Consider the following 26,442-nt stretch of genomic DNA (forward strand, 5'->3'; position numbering starts at 1 on the left):
TAGAGAAGTCCTGAGGTGGTTACAGCAGGTCTTAGAAAAACAGAAAAATACGTGAAGAATGCAGGTGAAAAGAGGTAATGAGCCATAATATGAATATAGAAAGAAAAATGACAATTCATATGGAGATTTTTTTTTAATCATTGCTGAACTTTTAAAGGCTCTTTTAGTAAGAGAGCCTGTCACAAATAAAAATTAAAGAATGATGTAAATTTTAGTGAACTCTGTGGCTACCCGCCAGAAAGCCTTTGAATGAAGTATGAATTTTATTGGAAAAAAAATATGTTCTGTTCGATTATTTTCTAAAAATCACTTTTTTTTTACTCAATGGGGCCACAAAATTTCTGATTTTTGAAAATATGAATGAAGCCATACTTTTTTTTCTGAAGTAACAGTAATGTAAAAAAAAAAGATTGATTCTATATTTGATAAAATCCAACCAATCATCTATATTCAAATTGTATTGGCTTTACATAAAAACATTTTTAACCATAATACAAATAATATAATCACCTTTTATCGAACAATACAGCTAATTGTAGTCGATCCTCTATGGCTAAAATAGCCATGGCCAATTGATGGCTTAGATCGCATTGCTGTTGAGAAATTAACCAACAACGCTGCGACATTAACTTCACTTCAGATGGACTTAATGAATCTTTCAGTTTATCTCTAAGATCTTCTAGCATTTTTATTTCATCAGTGAGTTCTTCAACAGATTTGGCCACTTCCTGTAATTTAGTAAAAAATATCTCAGTTACAAACTAGATTAAGCAAGAAACACAATCTATGAGATCTAAATACACTCAATTTTCCAAAACCAAAATTACTATTAACCACTTTTTATAAAATTGCACTAGAGGAAATACCTGAAGTTTTTCTTTTTTATTTTGTAGCTGACTATGGGGAAACAGGATTATTGGGCTTTCGCTTTCCTCCTTCAAACCGGTCTGAATATCTTTCATGGCACTTTGAACTTTATTCATTTGACTTTCGTAATTCTCCAAACCTTCCTTCACACGCACCAAATAATCTTTCCTGTAACATAAGAATATCAAGATATTTAAAGAAAAGGATAGTCAAAAATAATCATAAATGTTAGAAGCAGGAATAAATTTTTCTTACCAAGTTAATAAAGCTGCTTGAAGATTAGTCAAGCGATGTGTGATTGAAGAATGTTCAACACAAAGTGTATTTTTTAGATTATCATCACAGAATTTTAGTATTTCTGATAATCTTAAATTTAATGTTTTTTCCATTTCTTCCCCATCCTTCAGCCGTTTCAAAAGTTCCTAAAATTAATAAAATAATGAATTTGTTGACAGGTCGATCGTATATGAAAGAAAAAATAATCAATCAAAAATCAGTCAATAGCAGTTTTTAAAAATAAATGAATAACACAGAATAGGTACCTGTATAAGTGACAACGTTTTCGGAAGTGACTTAGCATTAATATAATGTAATTTTAATTTGTTCCTATCAACTTCGGCATCTTTCAGCCAATTAAGCAGTTGTGCTTGATCTGTTCTATATTTCTCCCAAATTTTTATACGATCTTGAATCTATTATATGAAAAAAATTACATATATTAGATGAATTCTTTGAAATTAAGTCAAATAAATTGATCTTTATGAAGTCTTATTTTAAGATTTATTATAAAATTTCATGTACTTAATAATACCAACCTGGGACTGTTTTTCCATAATCTTAGCCAAAGTTTCGTTATGTACATTCGTCAGGAGGTTGAATTGCTGAATAACAGCATCATCCATTCCACCTTTGTATGTTGGTACAAGAGATTTTTGGCAGCTGAGAACATTATGATGGACCTACAAAAATCATTAAATACATATAAAAATTCCTCATAAACCAACCTTTGATCAGACAGATTTCCTTCAACTTTTCACACATTAAATATAAATGTAAAAAGTAAAATAGTTCAAAAAAATTACCTGACAAAGATGTACTTGTTCGCTAAGTTCATGATAATGTTGTGGAGGTTCTGAATCAAGGAACTGATTGACGTGGGTTAGATAGTCTTGCCATAACTTAAGTACAGTATTACTTTCTTCTGTATGCACTAAACGAGATGATAGTCTGTGATATTCTTGAAACGTTTCTCGGAATATCTTCTCCCATAACTGTAAATTTTGTAAAATTCTATAAATTATTTGGTCTTTTTCTAATTTTACATGCTTATAAATTAAATAAATATTTGATTCTCACAATATTGATTTGAATATTGTTCATTTAACTTAGTTATTTATTACAAAGCCTACAATCTATGATAAACTGACCTGAAGAAGTTGAAGAACTGACAGATCTGCCGCTTCATCTTCAACCTTACTTACATCTTGAGTACCTTCTTTAGTAAGACTAGTAATAAGCGGTTCAGCCTTCCCGAGAGCAATCAAATGATCCCTTAATAAAACTAGTTGTTCCGTAGGATTTTCTTCCGGTTTCTTTAGACTCTATTAAACATAAATAGATTGAATGAAACATTATGCGTAAGTAAGAATGTAAACATGAATGAATCCGCAACGATTTACTACATATCGATTATTTTTCTAACCAGTTTCAGACGTTCAACTTAAACATTAACATAAACATAAACATTAAATGTACAAGTCAAATTCTCAAATCATAAACTTCACAAACCAATCACTAACGATTGATGAAAATATAAGCAATAGTTAGATTTAAGGAAAATGTAAACATTAATATCGATTTTTAATTATTTTTTTCGCAAGCTGGATATAATCTTTCAAATATTAATAAGATTCAACAGAGTAAATCAGCGATTTTCTCTAGCAATCTTTTTCGCAGGACTAAAATTACTCGAAGAAGAATGCTCATTAGGTTTTTCTTTTCTCGTTTACCAATGAACATATTATTTTTGATTTCGCAAGAGTGGATCTTTAATGTAAAGGAAAACTTTACCAAGTATTTGTTTAGTGTATCATTTAGATAACAATCGCATTATCCGACCCAATTTCAACGTTTAATGAAAAAATTCCTTGTTAAAATTTATAACTTTAAACGTTAAAATTTAACTTTCCAGGAGGATGTTGATTAAGGTAAACCGTGAATTGAATATGCTGGGCATTATCATTGATTTCATCCGTCATATCACGCCTTTGTATTTTTTTTTTATTGAAAAATATATAAAATCATTACATGGTACTTCAGGTGAGAATTTATACCGAAGCATTTTCGAAAAAGATACTATAGAGGTTTAGAGAACATTATTCATGAGGATTACTTTCAGTGTCTAACAAAATTTTACATTATAAGTATTACATTTTAGTTTGCAACTTTTCAATCCCAAAATGACGAAGGTAAATAATTAATAAAAATGTTAGACCAAAGTTGGAAAATAAAGTTCCCCTAAACAATTAATGGCACGATATTAAGTAACGAAACAGAGAAGAATTGTAAAGTATTTAGTTTTGTACAACACCACGCAAATATAAATACTACTGTGTATAGTTTGAGAGAACATTTGAAGCACCAAAACATTTCACAGTTTGTAGCAAACTAATCAAAAACAACAGTAGCTTAAATTTGCTAACTACTTTTAATTTACCCCTGTCATGCGAACTAAGGTTTTGGCTGACACAAATATACTAGAAACATTTTACCACAAAAACGATTTTAAAGCAAAGTAAGACGCTGCATCAACTTTTTAAACATTTTAGTTAAAGCGAGATTGGAAATATATAGATCCAAATCAAATCTGAGTTAATACTAGTAAATGAAATAATCTTTAGTGAACATATTTGAAATGATCATTTTTTAAGACCAATACATGAGATGAGAGTTTTGTCTATTTTTTTTAGAATTAGTTGATAGAAAAATGTTTACCAAAGTGATCCAGGAAAAATAAATTTAGCCTTTGTTTCACTAACTTTCAAAGGGGAAGGTTACGTAAATCTTAGTTCATAGTTTTATTAGATTTCTGCGACTCCATGATCTGGCCAGTCTAATTTATATTTGGAACAAATTCTATTTTTTATTTTAACTCTGACGCCAGCTATACATATAGGAAGCATTTCTGCTCATAACATGATGGTGTTTATTGAATATATTTCATTTAAGAATCACATGTTTGTTTGGATTTACTTATATTATTTGTTTGTATGTAGTAAAATTACCAGTATATATACTGTAATCCTAGGCTTAGTATTAGAGACACTGACCCTAAAACAAACTGTTTTGTTTTGTTTTTGCTTTCAAGACATCATTTTTAGCTTTGATTTTAAGTCACCAAACTACTATGATCCTTTTTTTTTAAAAAAAAATCTCCCTAGTTTAGAATGTGCTAGCAAATTTTGTGGGGAAAAATTAAGATTTCAAAGATTGATAGTAATAATCCTGGATCATTGTTTTTGAAATTATTTCTAGCGTAATGATTAATACACCAGTTTTGAAATGGATTTTGAGTAAGGAATATTTTTGTTTCCAACTATCGGGTATCAATTTCTTGCCTTCTGTAGAGCCAATCATAACGTGTTTATGTTAGCAGCCATTAACACTTTCATATATGATTAGTACGAAATTAATTATGTATGTAGTAAAATATTTTTAATTATATCTCCGAAATTGCGTAGTACTAAGGAATATATTTTGTTTTGAGTAAAACTTATTTTTACTTTAGGCAAACCTCAGAAATATTTTACAACTAGCAACAAACAATAAAAACAGTATACTAACTTGTTGTACAGCGTCAAGTATAATTTGTGGATGTTGACCTGTAGGTGTAGAAAGGCTAGCTTGTATTTCTTCTATTGACTGTAAAGCTTCCTGGGCTTCTTTCAATCTTTTGCTAAGGGAGTCTACTTCTGGCCGGAGTACTTCTACGCCAACATGGTGCGATATCTCTGCGGCTAAACGTGCCAGCTCATCTAAATGTTCCTTCTTCTCCTCCCACTCCTAAATAAACAGAAAATAAAAGTAGGAGCCACTTTAGACTTATATATTTATAGATTTATAAACTATACTTTCTTTACCCTAAGTTTTACTACACTTTCTAGTTCTTTCATTCTGTTTTATTTTAACTGAATTTCTATGAATTTTAAAATAAGGTTTTGTAACCAAATATATACAACAAATAAACATCAAACCAAATACATTGTAAACATCATATGCAGTCTTCTGGGATATACATTTTCTCCGTTCTCAGTTTTTTTTTAAAAACCATGTACGCTTTTTGAATCAATATTAAATATTAAAAATAAAAATAAAACTTGTACTTTTTACAATAACACTTTATTTTAACTGGTGTAAACACGCACATCTTATCTTAAAATTATCAATTTTTTTTTTAAAATTTTCTGGAAGTCTGAAGAATTTTTACAGCTACTAGATGCCTTTAATATAGGCTTATAATATAGAAATTTTTGGTAGGAGTCAACCAAATGATAAGTGGTTGGTACATGTTTGGTCTCCGCATTACAGATTAGGAATTACGCACACAAATAGAAGTTCTCAACCCTTGTGCATTGCCGTTTTTACCTTAGACAGAGATTCAGACCTCAGTACGAGCATGATTTCATTTTGCACAGAATTCAAAGAGCTCTTTTCTCCCTTGAAAAAATCTCTTGCATCTCTAGTTAACTAGAGCAATGCATACGTGAAGCGGTGCAATATTTTGAATGAGCACAGAATGCTCTGTAATCTCAAGCCCCAGAGAATGCAGAAAAAGTCGCTTGCAGTGACTATTATGGACGTTGTAAACTTTTGGTTGTTTTACCCTGCGTTCGACGTGTATACACGTCATTGCCTGATTTTAATTCCGCACACTGTGAGGTTTTTTTTTAAAAACTAAATTCCACGCTTAACTGGTTAAAGACAGTGTCATTACAATAAGAACCAATATTTGGTATTTTTTACTCAGCATTTTAATATTCTGAACAGAGAAGTTTACAATTTCTTGTAAAATAATTTAAAATTAATTGCTACAAACAATGCCAAAAAACTCATCTCAACTCAAATAAATAGATGTAGATTAAGAGCGGAGTAATTTAATAATGACGTTGGAAGTGATGAATATGTTTGCATAATTAATACTCAAACAATAAGATTATCTCATTGTTTACCAACTCTGTATTTTATTTTCTTATTATTACTTTATACCTTATTTCAAGCATGTAAAATGATTAACGAAATATGTAGAACTAATGATCTTTACATTCTTTCCTAAAATAATCGAACTAATTAAAGACCCGGCAACTCCTAGTTTCCTCTCTTATATTCCCCCATTTCGACCATGGTTGTTTAGTGTATGGCGGTCTTTCTGGTGATATTGAAGCTAAACTCAAGCGCCTCATGAACTGCTTCATAAGATTTATTTTCAGTATTTCCAGAGACTCACGCATTTCGCACTGCTACGATGAGTTGAAGTGGCTTTTTCCTGTCTATCGCCGCCAATATTTTTTGGCTTCTTTCCTTTTTCAAGTCATCCAGTCTCAAAGGCCTTCCTATATTTTTCAACTCCTTAAGTTTAAATCCTCCATCCATTCCCGTAACACTAGATCTCGCTCATCTGATCTTTATATTCCCTCTCACCGTACCTCATCCTTTGACAAGTCCTTCCTAATACGTGCTACCTCTCTCTGGAACTCCTTGCCTTCATCTGTCCGCCATGCTCCTACCCTATCTATCTTTAAATCCCGTCTATTCAGTTATCTCCTTTCTACCCAGCTTCCTCCGAAATTCTAATTGTTTTAATTTATTTCCTTAATTTCTGCTGTTATTTTTATTTTCACCTTTTGTCAATCTTATTTATTTATTTATTTTCTTTTAAACACAGGCCAAACTGTTAAGGCCTCTATTTGTACCTGTTTTTATTCTTAGGGGACAATTGTCCCAGAATAATAAATTTCTTTTCTATTTCTATTTTCTAAATTGTTCACTCTACATTCCACAAAAAGTTTGTAAAGAATTTAAAAAAAATAAGAGACTTTTATTGTTGGATAGTAAACGTTTCATCCCTGATAAAGTATAGTCTAAAAAAAAAGAAGAATCAGTTGATATTAAGTCATATAAGCATTAAGAATAGTAAGCGTAATAAAAATCTATTAACCTATAAGTTTGATTTAACAGGATAGATGTCTCAAAACTTTAGAATTATATCTGCTAATTGAAACATTACTTTGGTTTTTAGAAAATTATTAGTTTTGGGATTTTTTGGGATTCTAAAGGGAATCTGGAAATATTATGTTTGCTTTAAAATTATCGCTTTAAAGGTAATTTATTTTATAACTAATTAGTTCGCAATAATTTTGTTTTTGGAATTATAATTTCATTTTAGCGAGTAAAGAGTACTAAATTAAGACGAAATAGCCCTAAATTCGTACTGAGAAGTTATAAAATTATTAAACCAATCACTTCCCCTTTTTGGGTAAATACTTAGGCAAACCATGCTGACAAGTCTGTAATGCGTGAAGTGGATTAAAGTGAAGGTCACTGTTATTGTTCAGGCAGCCCAGTATATGTTTGAAAGCTTCGTATACGAGGCAGGTTTTAGACAGCGATGCCGAAAAATTCATATAATATTTAAAAGGAATGGCTAATTTATTTTTTAAAATGTACTTCTTAATTTAAATTTAATAAATTTGTTAAATTCATGAAAAGAAATCAAATTAAAAAAAAAGGAAAACTTACTTAATTAAGGGCTACAAGTGAAAAGCAGTAGAATGTTAAACAAGATTGAAGCTACCTAATTTTAATCAATAATTAATAAAAAATATTTTAGTGTTTGAAAGCAAAATTTCCTTGACTAAATTTAGCACGGTAAATGAACAAATTATTTAGCAATGCAGAAAATTTTGTTTTATCTTTAGAAAGAATTAACTGATGTAAAATCTAAATATTCAGACAGAAGTAGCATTCAGCAGATATGAAGTCTAAATATTTGCGTGTGACGTAAAATGTTATCTCTTGATAGTCTAGTGGCATACCTATGGCTTTTTTTTTTTTGAAGGGAACAGAGTGGGTTCAATAGAATAGATTTAAATAAATAAATAGATTATTTAAATTTTTGTCGACCAAAATACTGTTATAGAAATTTTTATTGTTGAGTTCATGTACTGGTGAAATTCGGTCCAATTCTTCATAAAAATCGACTGAAGACTGTTACGTCAAGTAATAACTTGCAACAACACAATGCAATGCGGATACATTAAGCAGTTAATCATCAGTTTAGGCTTCTCTTTAAAAGGAATGTGTAAATATTGAAGGATATTGCAAGCCAAATCAAACATATAGTATTTTCTTTTTATATATATTTTTTTTTTAAAGCGCATCACCATTTGGCGCAAAGAGCTTCTGGTATCTTCAAAGGTAATGCTCGAAAAATAAATATAAACATCCAATGAACATAAATACACCAGAAAAGAATAAAAATAAATCGCCTCTCTAATTTAAAGCAATTTCTATTTATTAACACAAAAAAATAAAGTTATAGATAATTAGATATAAGACTTTTGACTCAGATCTTGACAGTTTTTAATAAACGACTTACAAAATTAATACTGGTTAAATTAGAAATATGTTAATAGTAAAATATGTGCTTTCTTCCTCGGTCATGAAACCTAACTGGTACATAGTTGGGGATGTTAAAGTTCAGCCTGGAATAAGTAGGCGATTATTTTCTTTAATTTTAACAATGCCTACGATAGCGAGATTTTATACAAATAATGTATCGAGTAATTGATATCAAGTATTACAAGAGAAGGTAATCGATAATGTTATTGTATCAAGAGTTTACTAACAACCCAAAGTATTTCGAAAATCATGTTTTTTTTCTCTCATAATTGAAATGCAACAAAACAATTCAATCGATTTTCTCCAGAATGAAGGGATAAATAAAGGCGACGAAATAAATCAAAGGAAATATTTTTTCAGGGAAATTATCTTTTAGTCACTTTGAATAAAATATTTTCCGTAGAGGGAAACCCCTGTTAGGTGTCAACATTTCAAAAAATAAAAAAAATTCGGGTGGTTTATTATTTTAAAAAAATATTGCCCAGTCATGGTCTAAAACCAATGAGGAAATAAAAGAACACTTTGAGTTAGAACTAAGGAAGTTTTAGATTTGATGAGGAGATCGTGTTGTTCCCGGAAGCAGGAGCAGTAGAAGAGAATGTCGGAAGAAGAGCCGTCCGTACTAGAATATGTGTCAGTTGCTCCTTTAAATTTCCTTTATATACCCTCAAACATAGTTTAGTTGGGCGTAGGTCTTGTTTGAAAAACTGTATGACTAATCCATCTCAGAAATTTTAAAAAAAGAACTAGAACCTGTCTGATTAGTAACAACAACGAACTCCAAACATTTTGTTATACCTTAACAAAGCTAAAACTAAATCGCGTGCAGTAGACACGTATGTCCAAACTTCATATGACTTCCTAATATATCAAGTTTCAAATTAAATTAGTTTTAAGGTCTATCCAAAAACCGTTAGTAGCGTACAATGAACTGATAAGGAACGTTTTTTTATTTAATGTATAATGAATTAATGAACTTTAGAATTAGCTAGCTTCAAATTTGGAGACAAGGTTTTCTTAACAAACAATTAGCATAAGTCATTACTATTCTACAGTTAATATTTCTCATTAAAAACTCCACCAAGCCGAATATTCTGCTCTAACAGCAATTAATCATACGTGAATACTGATAATAAGAGCCTGATTAAACTCTGGACTTCCTGTAAGCGAAGTATAAATCGCTGATAACCTGTCTGCTATAATTTTCTTTAAAATCATTTGGACATATATTGACGCGACAAGAATAATTTGTTTTGATATCGGCTTGACAGCAAATAAATGTAAATTTTTAGTTAGTGACGTTTTAAAAAAAAAAACACGTCACTATTTTATTGTGGTTAACAATTTTGATAATTAAATCTATAAATAAAGTACGGAAATACACAAAATATATGAAATTAATTACCTTTGCTCTAATTTAATTTGAGAATTTTCTTTTTTTAACGAACTTAAAAATACTTAAAATAGTAAACTTAAACTTAAATAGTGAAAGTAATGGTTTTCTATCCGGTTCAAAATTATGTTAAAAAAACTACGGAAAGCAGAAATCTAAATAACTGGCAACTGGAGCAGTTATTTCTTTGTGGTCCGATTAAACCACAATTGCAATTCTGCAACTACTGAATTTCTTATTAAGTTAGAAATATTTTTAAAAACTGCAGTTTCTATGATATTACATTCTGATGAACTGAACTCACTGATTTTTCATTAAATAATACCAGATGTATAAAATTCTAATTTTAAATATTAGTTTTGATTTCAATACTGCTGGGACTGGTGGTATTTAAAACAGAATGACGATGTAGAATCAATTGTAACCTAGAAAAATGATCCAAATAATAAAGTGGCTGTTCATTAAATTTGAATTTTTTTTTTAAATTTAAGGCACGTCAATATGAGGTCATTGACGCCCGGTTGTAGTACGCTAACCACCGAGTTAAAATCCCTCCCTCCGCTTGACAACAATGTTTTGAGACACGTTTGGGGAGATCTGCAAAATTTTTTGGCTAATAGGGAATGTGCCCAAATTATGTAGAGTGTAGCGTCAAAATATGCAAGACCCAGTCATTGAGCTTTACTGTAAAGAAGCAAGGAGAACCCTTGGCTCCAGTGATGGTATCCTAAATTTTAAGGAACCGGTTCCATAAAGTCAAATGATATCTAGGACGACCTATTCTTTATTTTCTAAGAGTGAAAACAAATCACTTACCTAGACTCACTTTGCTTTAAAAATACCATTTTTACCGCTATTGTGTGCGACCAAGATTACGGCGCGGTTGCAATTTTGTACGAGCTCCCGACTTAGGCAGCCTGCAGTTGCAACACTGCACAGGGCATGGCGAACGATTCAAAACCGCAGTCAGAGTAATTCATTTATTTTTAATAACCGGTTCCCTAAGGTTTCTTGATTTTAAAAAACGGTTCGCGCGAACCGGTAGGATGCCATCACTGGTTGGCTCCAATATGTTCAATAATATGGTTTTTGAAAGCGCAACCCGAGCAGTAGTTATATTAAACACCATGTAGATTACTCCGATGATGTAGTTATTTTTGGCACGCGCAAGGCCAGAAAAGCATGAACTTTTGCGATTAAACAGACAGTTAAACTGTTTATGTGCAACTTTCCAGACGTCATAATGCAAGTACTGATCATGACTTCGCTAATGGTGAACATTTAAAGTATCTGGGCGCGATTGTGACAAATAAAAGAAGCTAAAATTAATGCGAGAGTAGCAGTGGAAAAATCGATGTCTATTTGTACCGGTAAAAGGAAGTCTGTAACGGGTTGCCAACTTTGTAAAAAAAAAAAAAAAAAAAAAAAAAAAAAAAAAAAAAAAAAAAAAAAACATAGGCCGATAATTAACTACAGTAGCGAGATGACAGTAGGATGAGAATTGCTGTGATGCGGGCGGGGTATAGGAAAAATCAGGTTGTCCGGGAAACTCAATGAAATAAACTTAAAAATTTCCATGTTTCCTTTTTTTGTAATTCTAGCTGACTTCGAAAGTTCGAAAGGCAGTTACACTGATTCAAATACACACGTAAGCACCTAATTTCTAAGGACCAATCTACGGTCTCTGAGGATCTAAAAAAATATATGTTCGGTGGAAATTAAAATAAGAAAAGCTGTATGAAAAGAATAGTGATCGTAAGGTTAACTAGGTAAATAGACTTAATAATATTTGAGTTCGTATCTAGATTTGCCATCAATAATTACTAATTATAGCATTTGTCGGTAATTAATAATTACAACGTCAATTATCACAGTTTAGCAGCAATGGAGAAAACAAGACCGGAGGGTACTGAATTAAAAATTAACACCATGCTACAGGTCTTTGGCCTTCCTTGTTAAGATGAATTAGTGGAAGAGCCACTAATTCAAACCCACACAATAACATAAAGCGCAAAGATGAAAAAACTGCTCACTGTTTCCCTCTACAAACGTTCCTAAAAAAATAATTAGATCCGAGAATTTAAAACGAAGTAGTTATGGAAAAAAGAGAAATTGAAGTAAACTAAAAAATAGCAAGTAAGTAAAGTTGTGGTCTCTATTTTGATCAGCCCGTTCTTAAGAAAGAACTGATTCTCTTAAACTGAGAACAAGATTTGAACTTTGGCTATTTTATTCACCAAAGAAAGTTGTCTGGATCAAGCTACATTTGTGAATTAATAGCGGAATTAAATATTTGAGTTCCACAGGTACGAAAACCTCGATTTAGCGAATGGTTAGTGTTAGGATTTAGTTAAAATTTATCAACAAAAAGCGCTGAAAAAGTTTTGTTTTTCAATTTCAGTGAAACTTAAATTAAGTTTGAAAAACATCTTATCCCTTACAAACTTTTTGATGAAACATACTTTTTATTTGGAGTAAGTCATTTTCAAATATACTGATGGACAAAATTAGCGCACCACTCAGTTTTTGTTTAGTTAAAATTAAATAAATTATTTTCCGCTTTTGTTTTGGACGTACATCACTTGTCTAAAGCGATTTATGGAGACAAGAGGTCATTCAAGAAGAGATGTACAGCAGAGAGAGACGATAGGTACATCCGGCACCTGGCTTTACGAAACAGGAGCATAACGAGAAATGAGATAAAATGTCTCATAAGGCAAGTCCGAAATGTTTCCATCTTCAGTAGGACTTTTAGTAGAAGACTTAATGAAGGTAACCTTAGAGCCCGACATCCTGCTCGTGGCCCTCTTCTTACCACAGTTCACAAAATGAGCAGGCTTCAGTTTGCACGTGAACATGTGAATTGGACTTAAGACAACTGGAAGAGACTTCTCTTTACAGATGAGGTGAGAATAGACCTAAATTCTTCAGATGGCCGTAGTTACAAATGGCTTATTTTTTCAGCCAAAAATATTTTGAAAGTCCAAAATTTGCACAAATTGGAAATAATAAAAAAAATAAGGGTGGTGCGTTAATTTTGTCCATCAGTGTATTTTTTTTTTTTTAGACAATTGCAAAAATTTAACATTTTTATATATTTTTTATTTTACTCTGTATCGTTATTAGTGTAACATTCTTTTTTTACAATAACCTGAAGAAGGTAATACGAGGGTCGTTTGAAAAGTCCGTGCAAAAATAAAAACTACTTAATTTTTTGGGGTAAACCTTTTTTATTTTTCAACATAGTCTCCTTTTAGGTTTATACATTTCGTCCAACGCTGCTCTAGTTTGTTGATCCCTTCGTAATAATAGGATTTGTCCAAGTCTGAAAAATAGCCATTCGTTTCTGCAATCACCTCCTCGTTTGAATAAAATCTTTTTCCCGCCAGCCATTTCTTCATATTGGGGAACAAATAGTAGTCCGAGGGAGCCAAGTCTGGAGAATAGGGGGGATGTGAAACGAGTTGGAACCCTATTTCCATTAATTTTGCGACCACAACTGCTGAGGTGTGAGCTGGTGCGTTGTCGTGATGGAAAAGGACTTTTTTGTGGGCCAATCGTGGGAGTTTTTCTTGCAGCTCGGTTTTCAAACGGTCCAATAACGATGAATAATATGCACCTGTAATAGTTTTACCCTTTTCCAGATAGTCGATGAGGATTATTCCTTGCGAATCCCAAAAGACAGTCGCCATAATCTTTCCGGCCGAAGGAACGGTCTTCGCCTTTTTTGGCGCAGATTCCCCCTTGGTAACCCATTGTTTAGATTGTTCTTTGGTCTCAGGAGTGTAGTGATGTATCCATGTTTCATCCACTGTGACGAAACGACGCTTAAAGTCCTGCGGAATCTTCTGGAACAGCTGCAAACCGTCCTTGCAACACTTCACACGATTTCGTTTTTGGTCAAGCGTGAGCAATCGCGGCACCCATCTTGCGGATAGCTTTGTCATGTCCAAATATTGATGCAAAATATTATGTACCCGTTCATTCGAGATGCCCACAGCACTAGCAATCTCACGCACCTTCACTCTTCTGTCATCCATCACCATATCATGGATTTTATCAATGATTTCTGGAGTAGTAACCTCAACAGGGCGTCCAGAACGTTCAGCGTCACTTGTGCCCATATGGCCATTCCGAAAATTTTGAAACCACTTATAAACTGTTCTAATCGAAGGTGCAGAGTCACCATAATGTTTATCAAGCTTCTCTTTAGTCTCCTGAGGCGTTTTGCCTTTCATAAAGTAGTGTTTAATCAACACACGAAATTCTTTTTCGTCCATTTTTTGAAAATCACTCGACTTCCTCGATTTAAACGAATGCCAAACACAAAGAAATAGACCGATCTGGCTGAAACTTGGTGTGTGTTCTTCCAAGAGATGCTACTAACTAAACATAACCTCGATACGCGCCAATGGTGCTATCTTTCTGACTTTGCACGGACTTTTCAAACGACCCTCGTATATTTACCGAAACGTTGTTATGAAGAAAGGAATTTCTATTTAAATTTATTGACCGCACCTCAATATTCCTCAAAAATCATTATTATTATTTTGTCTGTTGAATATGTCTGTCTGTGAATTTCCTTGGTCAGTATTAAACAAAAACTAAATCGAAGTGTTCCAATTTAATATTTAGCTTTCGACAACAGCCTACCGGATGGTCAAACTTAATGAATTAATTTTTATTTTTATGTTTTGAAAACGGCCGAAAGATTTTATTTCAACTTGTTACACTAATTGTACCAGTAAAATTATTTGTAGTAAGAGCAGACTCGATAAAATTTCATATACTTTTATTTTTTACTTAAGAACATAATAAAAATCAACTGATTACAGTATCAGTAAGTATCCAAGATAAAATATAAAGTTTAATAAAAACCAATTTATGATCTTCCTTTTTTATGCTTTAAAAGTGAAAAACACAATTTCTTTTAAAATAATAAAAAAAAAAAATATAAGATAAGATACTGACACAATAAAATTATATTGGAAATGTGTGAGTTTTTAAAAGAAAAAATACTTACGAAGTGAAAAATGGTTTTGAATGAATTTTAAGTACTTTAATATTAAGATAATAAAATATCGATTTTATTACATTAAATGCATATATTGTGTTCACACAGATTTTCAATCAAATTTGATTTGTCACTGAAAGTACGCTTTTTGAAGCCTGTGCGTTTGCATTTGTGTATGTGCACTTTATAGGAAAGATGTAAATAAAACTTGAAGGCCTTTAACCTTATCCGTCCTTATTAAAGGAAATTTAATGGAAGTCGTTGAGGCCATTTTAAAGGAAAACACACACAAAAAAAAAACTGAAACAATCTGTAGATGGATTTCGGCCGGAACTCTAGTTTCCACGATTTACACTTCTTTCCCCAGCAAACTCTGACATCAATTTAAAAACCATTTTGTTCGCAATCAAGAGGCCAAGATCTTCAAGTACTACCATGTCTTACCAAGTAGTTTCCAGAAAACAATTTTTGAATATTTGACACAAACATAATTCGATCTTATAGCAGCAGTTTAGGAATCGGTAAAAAAAAAAAAATACCTTTACCGTTCTATATACAAGATAAAAAATGGTTTAAAATATTCGTTAGGAAGGTGACAAGGTGGCAATGTGCTAAAAATAAATTATTACCATATCACCAGTTATTCATTCGTTAATTAAACATTAATTTCTTTGCCGTGAGAGTATTGGGTGCTTTTCCAACAATTAAAACATTGCCAACCACACGTAGTTTTAAAATTATTCTTTCATCATTAGTTATAACTATTAAGAATATTTACGGCTAAGAATCCATCATTAAACGATAAAATCAACGAATAGGTCGTAAATATTGACCAAGGCATTATCATTGCGCTAAAATTAATAAATTTGATTAGTCCAAGATATCTGTCTCATAAGACAACCTGATAAAAACAAAAAACACATATCAGTCAAAAGGACGAATGAACAATTTCTCAATTTTATCTTATTTTTTAAGTAAATACCCAGAAGAAACTACCTTTATCGAATCCATTATCCAAAAATTATGTACAAGACACTTCATTTAAAAACGGAATGTTGAATATTTATGTAAACAATATAAAATGAAATTAAAAAACTAAACCAAATTTTAAAACAGGCTCCATGGTTGCGAAGTAAAATCTACTAATACACAAAAATATGCGCACACATAATCACCCATTCCGCACATACAATGGTTTGAACACAAACTGGTTAAACTGTGTTCCCTCTAATAAACTGAACGTCCAATGTTTCACTAAATCAGCGTATGCAACACCATCTGTTGGATTATTTATAGAAACACATTCTTCCATTTAGCCTCACTGTTTTCTATTATTTTCGCAAATTATTTATCAAAATTTCTATGTTTCATTTTAGTTTTGTATCTTTAATTACCATTAATATTAATCACTTTTTATGAATGCAATCAAAAGGGCTTTTCGCATTGAAATTTTTTAGCTAAGATTTGTGTTTTAACAATAATAGATACCTTGTTACGAACAAGCTCTTATTCAAGTTAAAGATAAAATGCAACAATTACGCATAGAGCCATTTCATAACTGATTATTCGGATCGCGGTTCACAATAAACAAAATTCTATACCGAGCTAAGTAGTTCTTACTGAGACTGACGAGAGTCGATTAAGAATTAAATATAAAAAGGTATTTAATGAGATGAGAAACTATCTCGCAGTTATCATTAAAATAACTTTGCACAGGCAATTATTATAACTCGAAATTTTCTTTTTTTCAACTATTTCAAAGCGTAAAACAAATTAAAGCTGAACTGTTGATGAGTTCATTTATAAACCCAGATAGAAGAAAATTAAATTACAAGAACTGTGAATAACTAAGTAAGAATCGTGTGCATTAACCTCCGAATTTTTCTCAATTAACTCAGAACTCCTGTCGAAATGGAACTAAATTAAGAAAAGCAGACTAAGTCAGTTTCATTTTTACCACATGATTTACTACTATATGCGGGCTCTTTAAACTCTTGTCGATTAAAGTAAAAGATGTCTCTGACAGTGCAGTATTTTTATTAATTGTATAATCAATATTTTCACGAATCTCTCTCTCTCTTGGTCGAAAAGTGCAAAACCAACTATAATCTTTAAACGACTTAGTAACTTTTCAACTCCGTCTGAAAGCGGTACTATCTGGGTATCTATCACGACAACAACTAAGCAATTTATTGCGGTAATTAATTACCACAATATTGTTCCGTTTCTGACATTAAATCTTGGACGGCATCTGCCCCATTATCGTGTGAAGTTTCGTAATTAAGCAGCACTAAAATATTCTCTGCTTCATAATTCATTATTTAACATGCGAGTTCGATTCTTAAGAGAAAGAAATGAAATCAAAATGGATTTTTTTTTTTTTAGATCTGTCTCTCTCACTACGCACATTAGTCTGGGTCAGCTTTGTTTTGTAACAGTTTACGTTTTTATAATACAAGAAGCGGAAATTTCATATTTCAATTAGATCGACGGTTTTCATTTTCTTTAAACTTTCTACACAGATTGTACTCATATTGGTCTCAACTTTTATTTTTATTGGCAAAATACACATCTTGTTAAAGGGAAAGTGGACAGGCTTTAGAAAGAAGTCAAAGCAGTATGACGTAATGTGACTTATGCCTTATTTATTACAAAGGAAAGATTTTAATAAATTAATGTTAGAATTGTAATAATTTTAGTCTGAGAACATTAGTGAGCGGTTCAAGAACAGATATTTTGCAGTTAACTGATTTTACAGACACTCTAGAAACGGGTTGACTGGCGTATTTCCATCTAAATAACCATTATAACAAGAGGTTTTGAAATAAAGTATAGAACTAAAAACTTTAAAAGAAAATATCATTAACTGAAAGTGCCAAAATATTGAACAAATCTGATAAAAGAGGTTTTTAAAGCCATATCTTGAAAAATAAGTTGAAAGAAAACGAAATTATAACAACAATCTATCAGAAAACTTTCTATTATGTCTGAGTAATGTAATGGAAGACAAAGGTGACTAACAAGCAATCAACGGAAGTATGTTTATCATTGATTTTACCCGTCTTTCTTTCTGTTTCTGACCGGTTTCAGATTTCTTATTTACTATCGGAGGTTTCAATATATCAATTTAGTGTTTGACTTTCATTGTTTTTTTTTTAATTATCTACACCAATCTGTGATACACATTGACCTCTGAGTATGGATGAAAATCCAAAACTGGACAGAAACAGTAGAAAAAAGAAAAGAAGTCTACAACAGATGAAATCAATGCATTGCACGGAATTGTATGATGAACGTTTTATAGAAATGTAACATGGATGTTCACTTAAAGCATTTGTCCAGATAAATTGATTTTAAAACATTTTAAGAGGAGTAGAATAAGCAGGTTATTCTCTAAAGTTGGTAATTACAGTGTTATGTACAAATCTATTCTGGGTAGTATTTTTGAGAGAATTCAATATGTTTAAAATTGAGAGTTTGGTGAAAATCGGTTGTCAGAAAGTCTAAGGCTTTTTCATTTTAAAGCGATTTACTCGAAAACAAATTTCTTTTAAAGTCGTATACTATTTATACTGATTTGAGTCGTCCTGATGTAAGAATGAATTTAATATATTTTCAGAGGTTTAGTAATTCTACTTCGCCATAAACTGGCCATTTAATAGCATTGCATAGCTTAACGAAGTACTCGTATGAGCTAAGTACGTGCCATTAACTGCACAAATCCATTGTAACTCTACTTTTTGAAATATCTTAAAAATTAAACGTCCAAAGCACTTTGGTTCAGTCAGCCATTTTATATTTGTAATAAATTTCCCAAATAATAAAGATTAACATCATTAAACATTTTTTGGGACATTAAATAATAAATAATTTATTTCAGAAGCTAGTTTCATTAATGTCGTGCTCAAAATTACAGTAAATTTATTTGAATTTATATTATAAACGGAATTTTAAAAACCAATGTACATTATTTAATCTCATTTCTCCATTTTTTGTATTATCGTGTTTATTGATTTGTGCTGTGAACTCGTGTATTGCTATAATTAAGGTTTTTTTAATTAAAAATAAATAAATAAATAAAATCAAAAATGTAAACTAAGAATTTGTAGTAAAAATGAGTGTTCGTTCCAGACATATTTCCAAATTATATACGGCAGAAAACAATAAAGAATGTAATCAAATTTATTAAGAATCCTTCGAGAGCTCTGAGATAATGAACAAAAACGATTAGATCTCATACCCTCATGGAAAGGATTTATTCTAACTTTTTTCCTTCTGTTTAATTTTAGAATTAACATCACCAATCAAATACTTTATTAAGTTGTTTGCTCAAAAAAAAAGATATAAAATATTCAAATAAGAAATAAATAAATAAAATCAAAAAGAAATCTATTCAACGTTAAGCCGCCAACAGGGACAAGGATGTTTAGGGAAGTTATTTTTAAATTCTATGCTCGGAAACAACTGTGAATGTATTCATGGGTACATCCGGCTAACCCTCTAAGGGCAACATACAATACAAATATAGTACATACTATGAATTAGGTCATACGTATAGAATAGAACAACTACGTCAACATATGACATTAAACATGTTTCCACATGAGACAAGCTATTTCAAATAACAAGGAGTTTAATTTAATAAAAGAAAAACTATTCTGCAGTTATAATTTAATTTGAATATTTCTAATATTTATTAATTTAATGTAAATGAAAAATTACCATATTTCGTACTTTTATTTTTCTTACTCTTAATTAACATAAAAGGAACAATTACCATTCATGCCAGTTTTTGATTTTTTTAATCAGAAATTCACAATTCAAGGTCATCTGAGTCCCCGACAATTTAAGTAGATTTCTTTATTCGCAAAAAAAAAGATTTGTTGTTCGCCTTAAGCTACCAGAAAGAAGTGACAATTTACTGTTATTTTAAAGCGTTTAACCAATATTTTTCACTGTACAGAATTTATTTTCAACTTTAGAATTGTCTAGAATTCTAGATAATGGCGCTACTTACTTTCGTTTTACGAATCTCTATCTACATGTGATTTATAATAAATATGTATCTCAAAACATTTCTGACAAAAAATCTGTTTATAGAGTCTAAGACAGAGAAATAGTTCTAGTCAAAAAATGACAAAATTCAAAATATTATACAATTTTTAAAAGCTAAAAAATTCCAAAATTGTATAAAATTTCAACGCAAATGTTTTTTAAATTTCGACTAAACGCTTAAGTTTTTGGCAGGAAAATTTATTTAAAAGGGTTTCTAGGACTTAATAAAAAGTAAACCATGATTTAGTAAAAAACGTCAAACACTGAAGAAAAAATTCGTGAGTAAAAAGTTTTGTGAAAAACAAATTTATTTATTGAATTTTAGATTAGACGTACGGCAAATGTTTAATAGATTTTTCATTTTAATTATTGTAAAAAAAAATATTGTCTAGTTCTATCATTAGTTCGGTTAATATTGAAAAATATAATAATATTGATTAAACTGTCTATATTTTAACCTTTTTTTACAAAAATGTATATTTAAAATCATGACATAATGGGTTAAAAACACAATAATATCGCAATATATAAATTCTTTAAGACTCCTTCTACACCTAACGGACACTAGCCTTTCTATTTTTAAATGTGACACAATTTAATATAAGTGACCAGTTAGTTATCAGTCGCTATTCTTATCTGTAATGGCTGCCATCTAAAAATATATTTTATATTATACAAAATTAAAAAAAAAGTTTAATACTGAATCCAGTCAGAAAATGTCAAAAGTCCGATCAACAATTGTAATAACATAATAGGGTAAATATTAAAGTCAATAGGGTTATTCGATTAAGATACAAGTTTATGATTTTAGCACATTTGCTTAAAGAAAGTAATTGTGCCAAATAGCGTTGAAATTATTCCTTTGAATCATGACCTAGTTTAATATAAACACAGTATTAGTTCTAATTAAAAGATAATCATTTTTAATCTCATTAGCGATCACTAATTATTAGATAATGAGTTTCTGGTCGATATCTACCGTTAAATATTATTATTGTATTTATTTTTCTTATGATTTAAGGCGCGTCAACATCTGAGATCTGGCCTCCCGTTACAGACAACACTGTGAATCACCGTACTTTAAGAAGCTCCTAGGAAGAGAAAATCTGTGCATTCAAAAGACTTAAAGAAAATCATAAAGTACAATGTCAAGTTCTTGACAATTAATTATTTTTCATTGAAATAAAAAATTATTAATATTATTATTATGCAATTAGAATTTTGTTAGTTATTTGTACCATTCTTGAAATGTTTAATGTTTATTTTCATAAACTTGGTTTTTATTTTTTGAACTGGATTTTTTCAGAAAAAATATTCTTTATTATCAATCGCTCTCCATTGTAGCTTTCATGTAGTTCATGTTTTAATTAAAGTATCTCAATGTGTAGTTAGATCAGAATATACAGAAAGTCTCTATTAGGTAATAGAACAAGGATACCAAAAATTGCATATACCTAATTGAACTTAATAAATCCAAGAAATATGCCTAACAAAACTGGATTTCAGAGCTCAGAAAAAGAATAAGTAAAGCTAACAAGTAAGCAACACTCGGTCTAAATTCAGAGTAACAACAGCGCATAAAACAAAATTTAATGTTATTGTATCTTTGAACTTGTAATTTTAGTTTTACTATAAAAAAATACTATTATAGATTATTTAATCTATGGAATGAGGTAAAGAGAGCAATAGTTTGAAGAGAGACCGAATAGTCTGCGAGTATTGAGAGCAGATCAATAAATAAGACATCAGTCGGTTAATCTGCATCAATATGGACAGATTAAACTCATCTATTTTTAACTTTTTAGTTAATAGCTTTCATAAAGCAATTCTGCAATTATTTATTCTGTTTTATTATAAAAAAAAACTCAATTAATTAACATTTAGAGGAAGGAAATTTGTGAGTTAAAACGCTTATTAGAATCTGAAAATTCTCTTTTTAAAAATTTTATATCTGAGTATTTTTTTCACGCAATAACGCTTTCTCAGCAAATATTTAGGAAAAAAAATATAAACAATAATTTGTTAATCTTACCTCAGGTGTCAGCTGTTGATTGAGCAACACTTGTTCCTTTGCCTTATTGTAGGTAGACCATAGACTGACAGCTTTATCATATCTTGTTACCAGGTGTTCCAATTCAGCTTGAGTATTTCTAAAAGCAAGCTCTTCAGCTTGAACTTCAGCTCTTAATTTAATGGCTACCTCTTCTTTAACAACTTCTTCAAGACGGCGACCACTTGCTCTTAATTCATCCAATCCTGTTTCACGAGTCTCCAACGTTTCGCGTACACCCTGCGGAAAATATGGTAGAAAAAACAAAAATCGTTCAAAACTTCTTTATTTGTTTATTTTTTTTAATTTTTTAAAGCCTACACATCTGTGGCTTTGAATGTACTCAATAAGTAAATTATAAACAAAAGGCGCTACGAATGTGAACGAGAAATATGCAAGAGTGAATGTGATAAGGATGCTGAGTAGATTGGAACGGAGTTGTCACAGTAGTTTCTCTGCGCGTTGTAAAGAGCGCAGCACCTCCCCTACTATCAAATCGACCAGTTCTACTTATCTTAACACAAGCTATAAATCCTGAAACGAATTGAATGAAACCCACTTCAGTCTACCATTTCTTTATCTTTTAAAAAGCAAAACATCTTTTATTGATACTGATAGATGACGAACAAAATATTATTTAAAAAGAATTAAGAAACATAAAACAATTAGAAAAATAAACTGATTTTCAATGAAAAAATATGAATGGATATTAGTCAAACGTAGATTGTAGAAATTTCTGTATTTAACTATTTGTTTAAAGGACTTCAAATTTGTTTATTTATTCACGAATCTCCAACGTTTCGCCGTACACCCTGTGACAAATATGGTAGACAAAAATTTTTCGAACGTCTTTATTTATTTAAGAGTGAATGTGTGAAAGAAATAAAAAATTATTATTTTCTGTCTTAAAGTTTCATAAATTAACATCCCCTCAATTATTATTTGTTTTCAAAAAACAGTTATTTCGTGAGTTAGTTCAAAAAAGAAAATCACCTCATCTGTTCTATATGTCTATATATAATAAGGCGGATAGCGAAAAAGAACAAATAGCAGACTTGTTACCAAAAATTTGTAATATTAATTTTTAGTTACTCGAACACCGAGACACTACTCACATTACACTGAAATTAAGAAAAGCTATATTAATATATGTATAAGGTATTAATTAATATAAGGTTTATTAAACTGTCAGATAACTCTAGAGATTCTAATAAACCAATGGATAACTCTGAAAATTAATTCATTGCTCGAGATTCTAGTACACATCCTATACTCAGACCATTCATTTACTGGGTCTTAGCTCGCCCCAAATGCATGGGCGCCTGTAAGACTGCAATGATTAGGATTTAAGTTTTCTGAGGTTTATCTTCTTGGGAGCACTGTGATTCAAACGTCATAAACAATTCCAAAGGGGAGCTGAACGTACCAAACAATAAAAAGATTCTATGGATAGGTCTACCGAATTTCTAGAAAGTCAATGAACGACGAGGACTGACTGTTCTACCGACTAGGAGAGAGGTGATGGCTAAAACCTAAAAAAACACGAAGAGCAGCTTCTTAACTTAATAAAATAGATAATTCTAGCACTAGCATGAACTTTTTTTTAAATAATACTTTATTTTTAATAGTGGCTAAAAATCGGTACAATTTAGTTCACAGTTGTGATTCCAAATTGATAAAAAATAAAGCTTTCACTGTTGATTCAGCCTATCTACCCAAATGTTATTCATTATTGAGAACATTCTTTCAATGAATGCAGATATGATTCAAGGGCTAAAAATATATTCTATGATGTAATTAAAACCAAATGTTCATCATATACATATATATTTGTTTGTTTATTTGTGTCAAATATCCAATACAAAATGATGCACTAGCCGGGACCGTACCTTCAAAGGGGACTTACGGTAAGCCTATAAATATGTGAGTGTGGTCAGCATTTCTCTATAGAGGAATTCACAGATGATTAAATTTTTGTGCAGTTAAAGCTAATACCTCAAAAGGTAAGTCAAAAGTAAGTCTTTTTTGCTTAGAGGGTTCGGCAGATGTGAATGTTAGCTGGAACGAGATCATATCTAAGTTTCTTTTTGATTTTTTTTTCAAATAACAATTTTAACCTAGACTTTAAAAGAGATTGAATAAAGAAGGGAATCTCTCCTCTAATTCAATAAAAATAATTCTAAGAGAATGGTTCCAAATGTATTAAAGGGAATAAAATACTTCAAAAACGATTGAAGACAACTTTTTAGTTAAAATCTACATGAATATTTGGATGAATAGTCAAATAAAAATAAGGCAAACTCAGGAATAATACTTATCATTGTAGCTGTACGGGAAACCTCTAAAAAATTTTAATAGCAATCAAATGCTGTTCGAATTGAATTTTATAATTAATAATTACGTGTTGTAAAAATAATAACTCATTAATTTAACTATACAAATGAAAAAAAAGGAGATAAATCTAAGAAATTGACGATAAGACAAAAAAATAGGTAAGTTAAAATATCAAGCTGATAGATTTTTATAACGTTGTTTGTAATGAACAATCAGTTGACCAAGATAAAAAGCAGATAAGGTATGAAGGGACTACTTTCAAAGCTATTAACTCACAATTATATGATCCTTGATATTAACCACAACATAATGGATACAAATCTCCGGACAAGATAAACTTATTTAAAAAAAAAAAAATCAATGAAAGGGTAAATTGAATAACAACAACAATAATAAAAGGAAAGAGCTTTGGTGTTCCTTACTGTTGAGTCAGCAAGTATAGTGCGAGAAGGCAACGTAAATAAAGTCGAAATCTCTACACTAAACTGATTATTTTACCTCTGAGGAGGATAAGTATGTCCGAAACCAGTCAGGATTAATATCAAAGATATTTGTAATTTTTTTTAAAATAATTTTTCCCAGAAAAAAATTCGTTTTAATGCAGTTTTCGGTAGGGGGTTCCCTTAATCTGTCATTTTAGAGAAAAGTCCCATTTTACATTTTTTATATAAGTTTAAACAAGAATTTTATTACAAGGAGGACGCGTGAATGTTCAAAAAAGATTGTTTATTGTTAGCAGAGCGCGGCACATAATTTACCCCAGTAAACAACCAATACCAAAAATTGTATCAAAAATATTGTTTTCTTTTTAAAGAAGTCAAATAACAGAGATTTATTGTGAAGTGTTACTTCAAGATAATTGATTTTGTTAGAAACAGAAGAACAGAATGTTATTAGTGGTATAATAAGAATGAAATGAGCAATATTTAAAAAAATCGAGATACAAAACTTTTCTTAAAAATAGCTACCTATTCTACGCTTAATTATGAATTTCTTATAATTAAACATTTGAACAAAAACACAAAGAACTTGATGTTCGAAAATTGTAATAGGCATGCGAGAATGAACTGTAAATAACTTAGGGAACGATACTGTTAGTAGTTAGTACATTAATTAAGCACATATGTGAAGAGGAAACGATTGAAAAGGGTGCTGTGAGGGTTTTTTTTATAACATGGGCCTTCATCTGTTTGACAGTTACAATTGGCCGACGGATGAACAACTACAGCTAGAGGAAGGAAATGGAACTTAATTAAAATTTATGGTACTTAAATGTATCTCTACACTCAAAATAAAATAAAAAAAAGTTAATTTTTTTTTTCAAACCCAATAAACAATTCTTCGAGCAAAATTTATATTATTATCGTGTACACAAACTCTAAACTGACAGTATAAATAAAAATTATAATACATAAATAGAAATAAAGTTTAGTAACAAATTTATAATCTTAAAAACAATAATTTGAGTTGGAAAAGAAGAATTACAGAATGTTATCATTAGTTATGGCTTCAATAATTTGAACAACTACTTACTTCTGAGGACATTCATGCTTATAAGACAAAGGAAGGCTATCTAAATACTTACACGAAAAAATGTAAACACAAAGTATTGGAAAAAACAAACACACAAACGCACAAAAGAGCGAAAAGTGACGAACTCACTGCTCTGTCAACGGCAAAAAGGACACTAAATAAAAGCAGCTTCCTAAGGGATAAGATAAATTAAATGAAATAGTGGAGCTCTCCATCGGATTTTAAAGAAACTATAACTCTGACAGTTTATTCAAAGAATTTTGACCCTTAAGAAAGACTTATTTAAAATGAAGTAATTCTTTAATTCTGTAATTTTCATAAATGTTTAAAATTATATTTTTGTATCTTCGTATGAGAAATAATATCTCGCAGTTAGCTGCTAAACAATTTAAATAGATTAATCATAACTTATTGACTGACTTTAATGTGCATTTTTTTGCGGCAGCTGGCTAAAAATGGTTTGAAATAATTTCTTTTATATACGATTTATAAAGCTTCAACAAATTCAATAAGGGTAAG

At 30.6% G+C, this 26,442-nt stretch overlaps 1 protein-coding gene across 7 annotated transcripts in view; it reads right to left on the reverse strand.

The window, feature by feature from the left end:
• Window positions 1-26,442, reverse strand: part of Msp300 (Muscle-specific protein 300 kDa) — a 242,910-nt gene that overhangs the window by 9,629 nt on the left and 206,839 nt on the right. For all 7 annotated transcript variants that reach the window (XM_074133140.1, XM_074133145.1, XM_074133146.1 and 4 more), the window contains 9 exons: window positions 22,039-22,296; window positions 4,711-4,929; window positions 2,295-2,468; window positions 1,950-2,138; window positions 1,683-1,826; window positions 1,410-1,559; window positions 1,123-1,289; window positions 867-1,035; window positions 511-728 (listed from right to left, as the gene is read on the reverse strand). In XM_074133140.1, the coding sequence (XP_073989241.1) occupies window positions 511-728; window positions 867-1,035; window positions 1,123-1,289; window positions 1,410-1,559; window positions 1,683-1,826; window positions 1,950-2,138; window positions 2,295-2,468; window positions 4,711-4,929; window positions 22,039-22,296 (1,688 nt within the window). The remainder of the gene's footprint in view (window positions 1-510; window positions 729-866; window positions 1,036-1,122; window positions 1,290-1,409; window positions 1,560-1,682; window positions 1,827-1,949; window positions 2,139-2,294; window positions 2,469-4,710; window positions 4,930-22,038; window positions 22,297-26,442) is intronic.

The sequence above is a fragment of the Rhodnius prolixus genome, unplaced genomic scaffold (assembly GCF_049639745.1).
Source record: "Rhodnius prolixus isolate KJV_2025 unplaced genomic scaffold, Rpr scaffold_10, whole genome shotgun sequence".
NCBI classification, from domain to species: Eukaryota; Metazoa; Arthropoda; class Insecta; order Hemiptera; family Reduviidae; genus Rhodnius; species Rhodnius prolixus.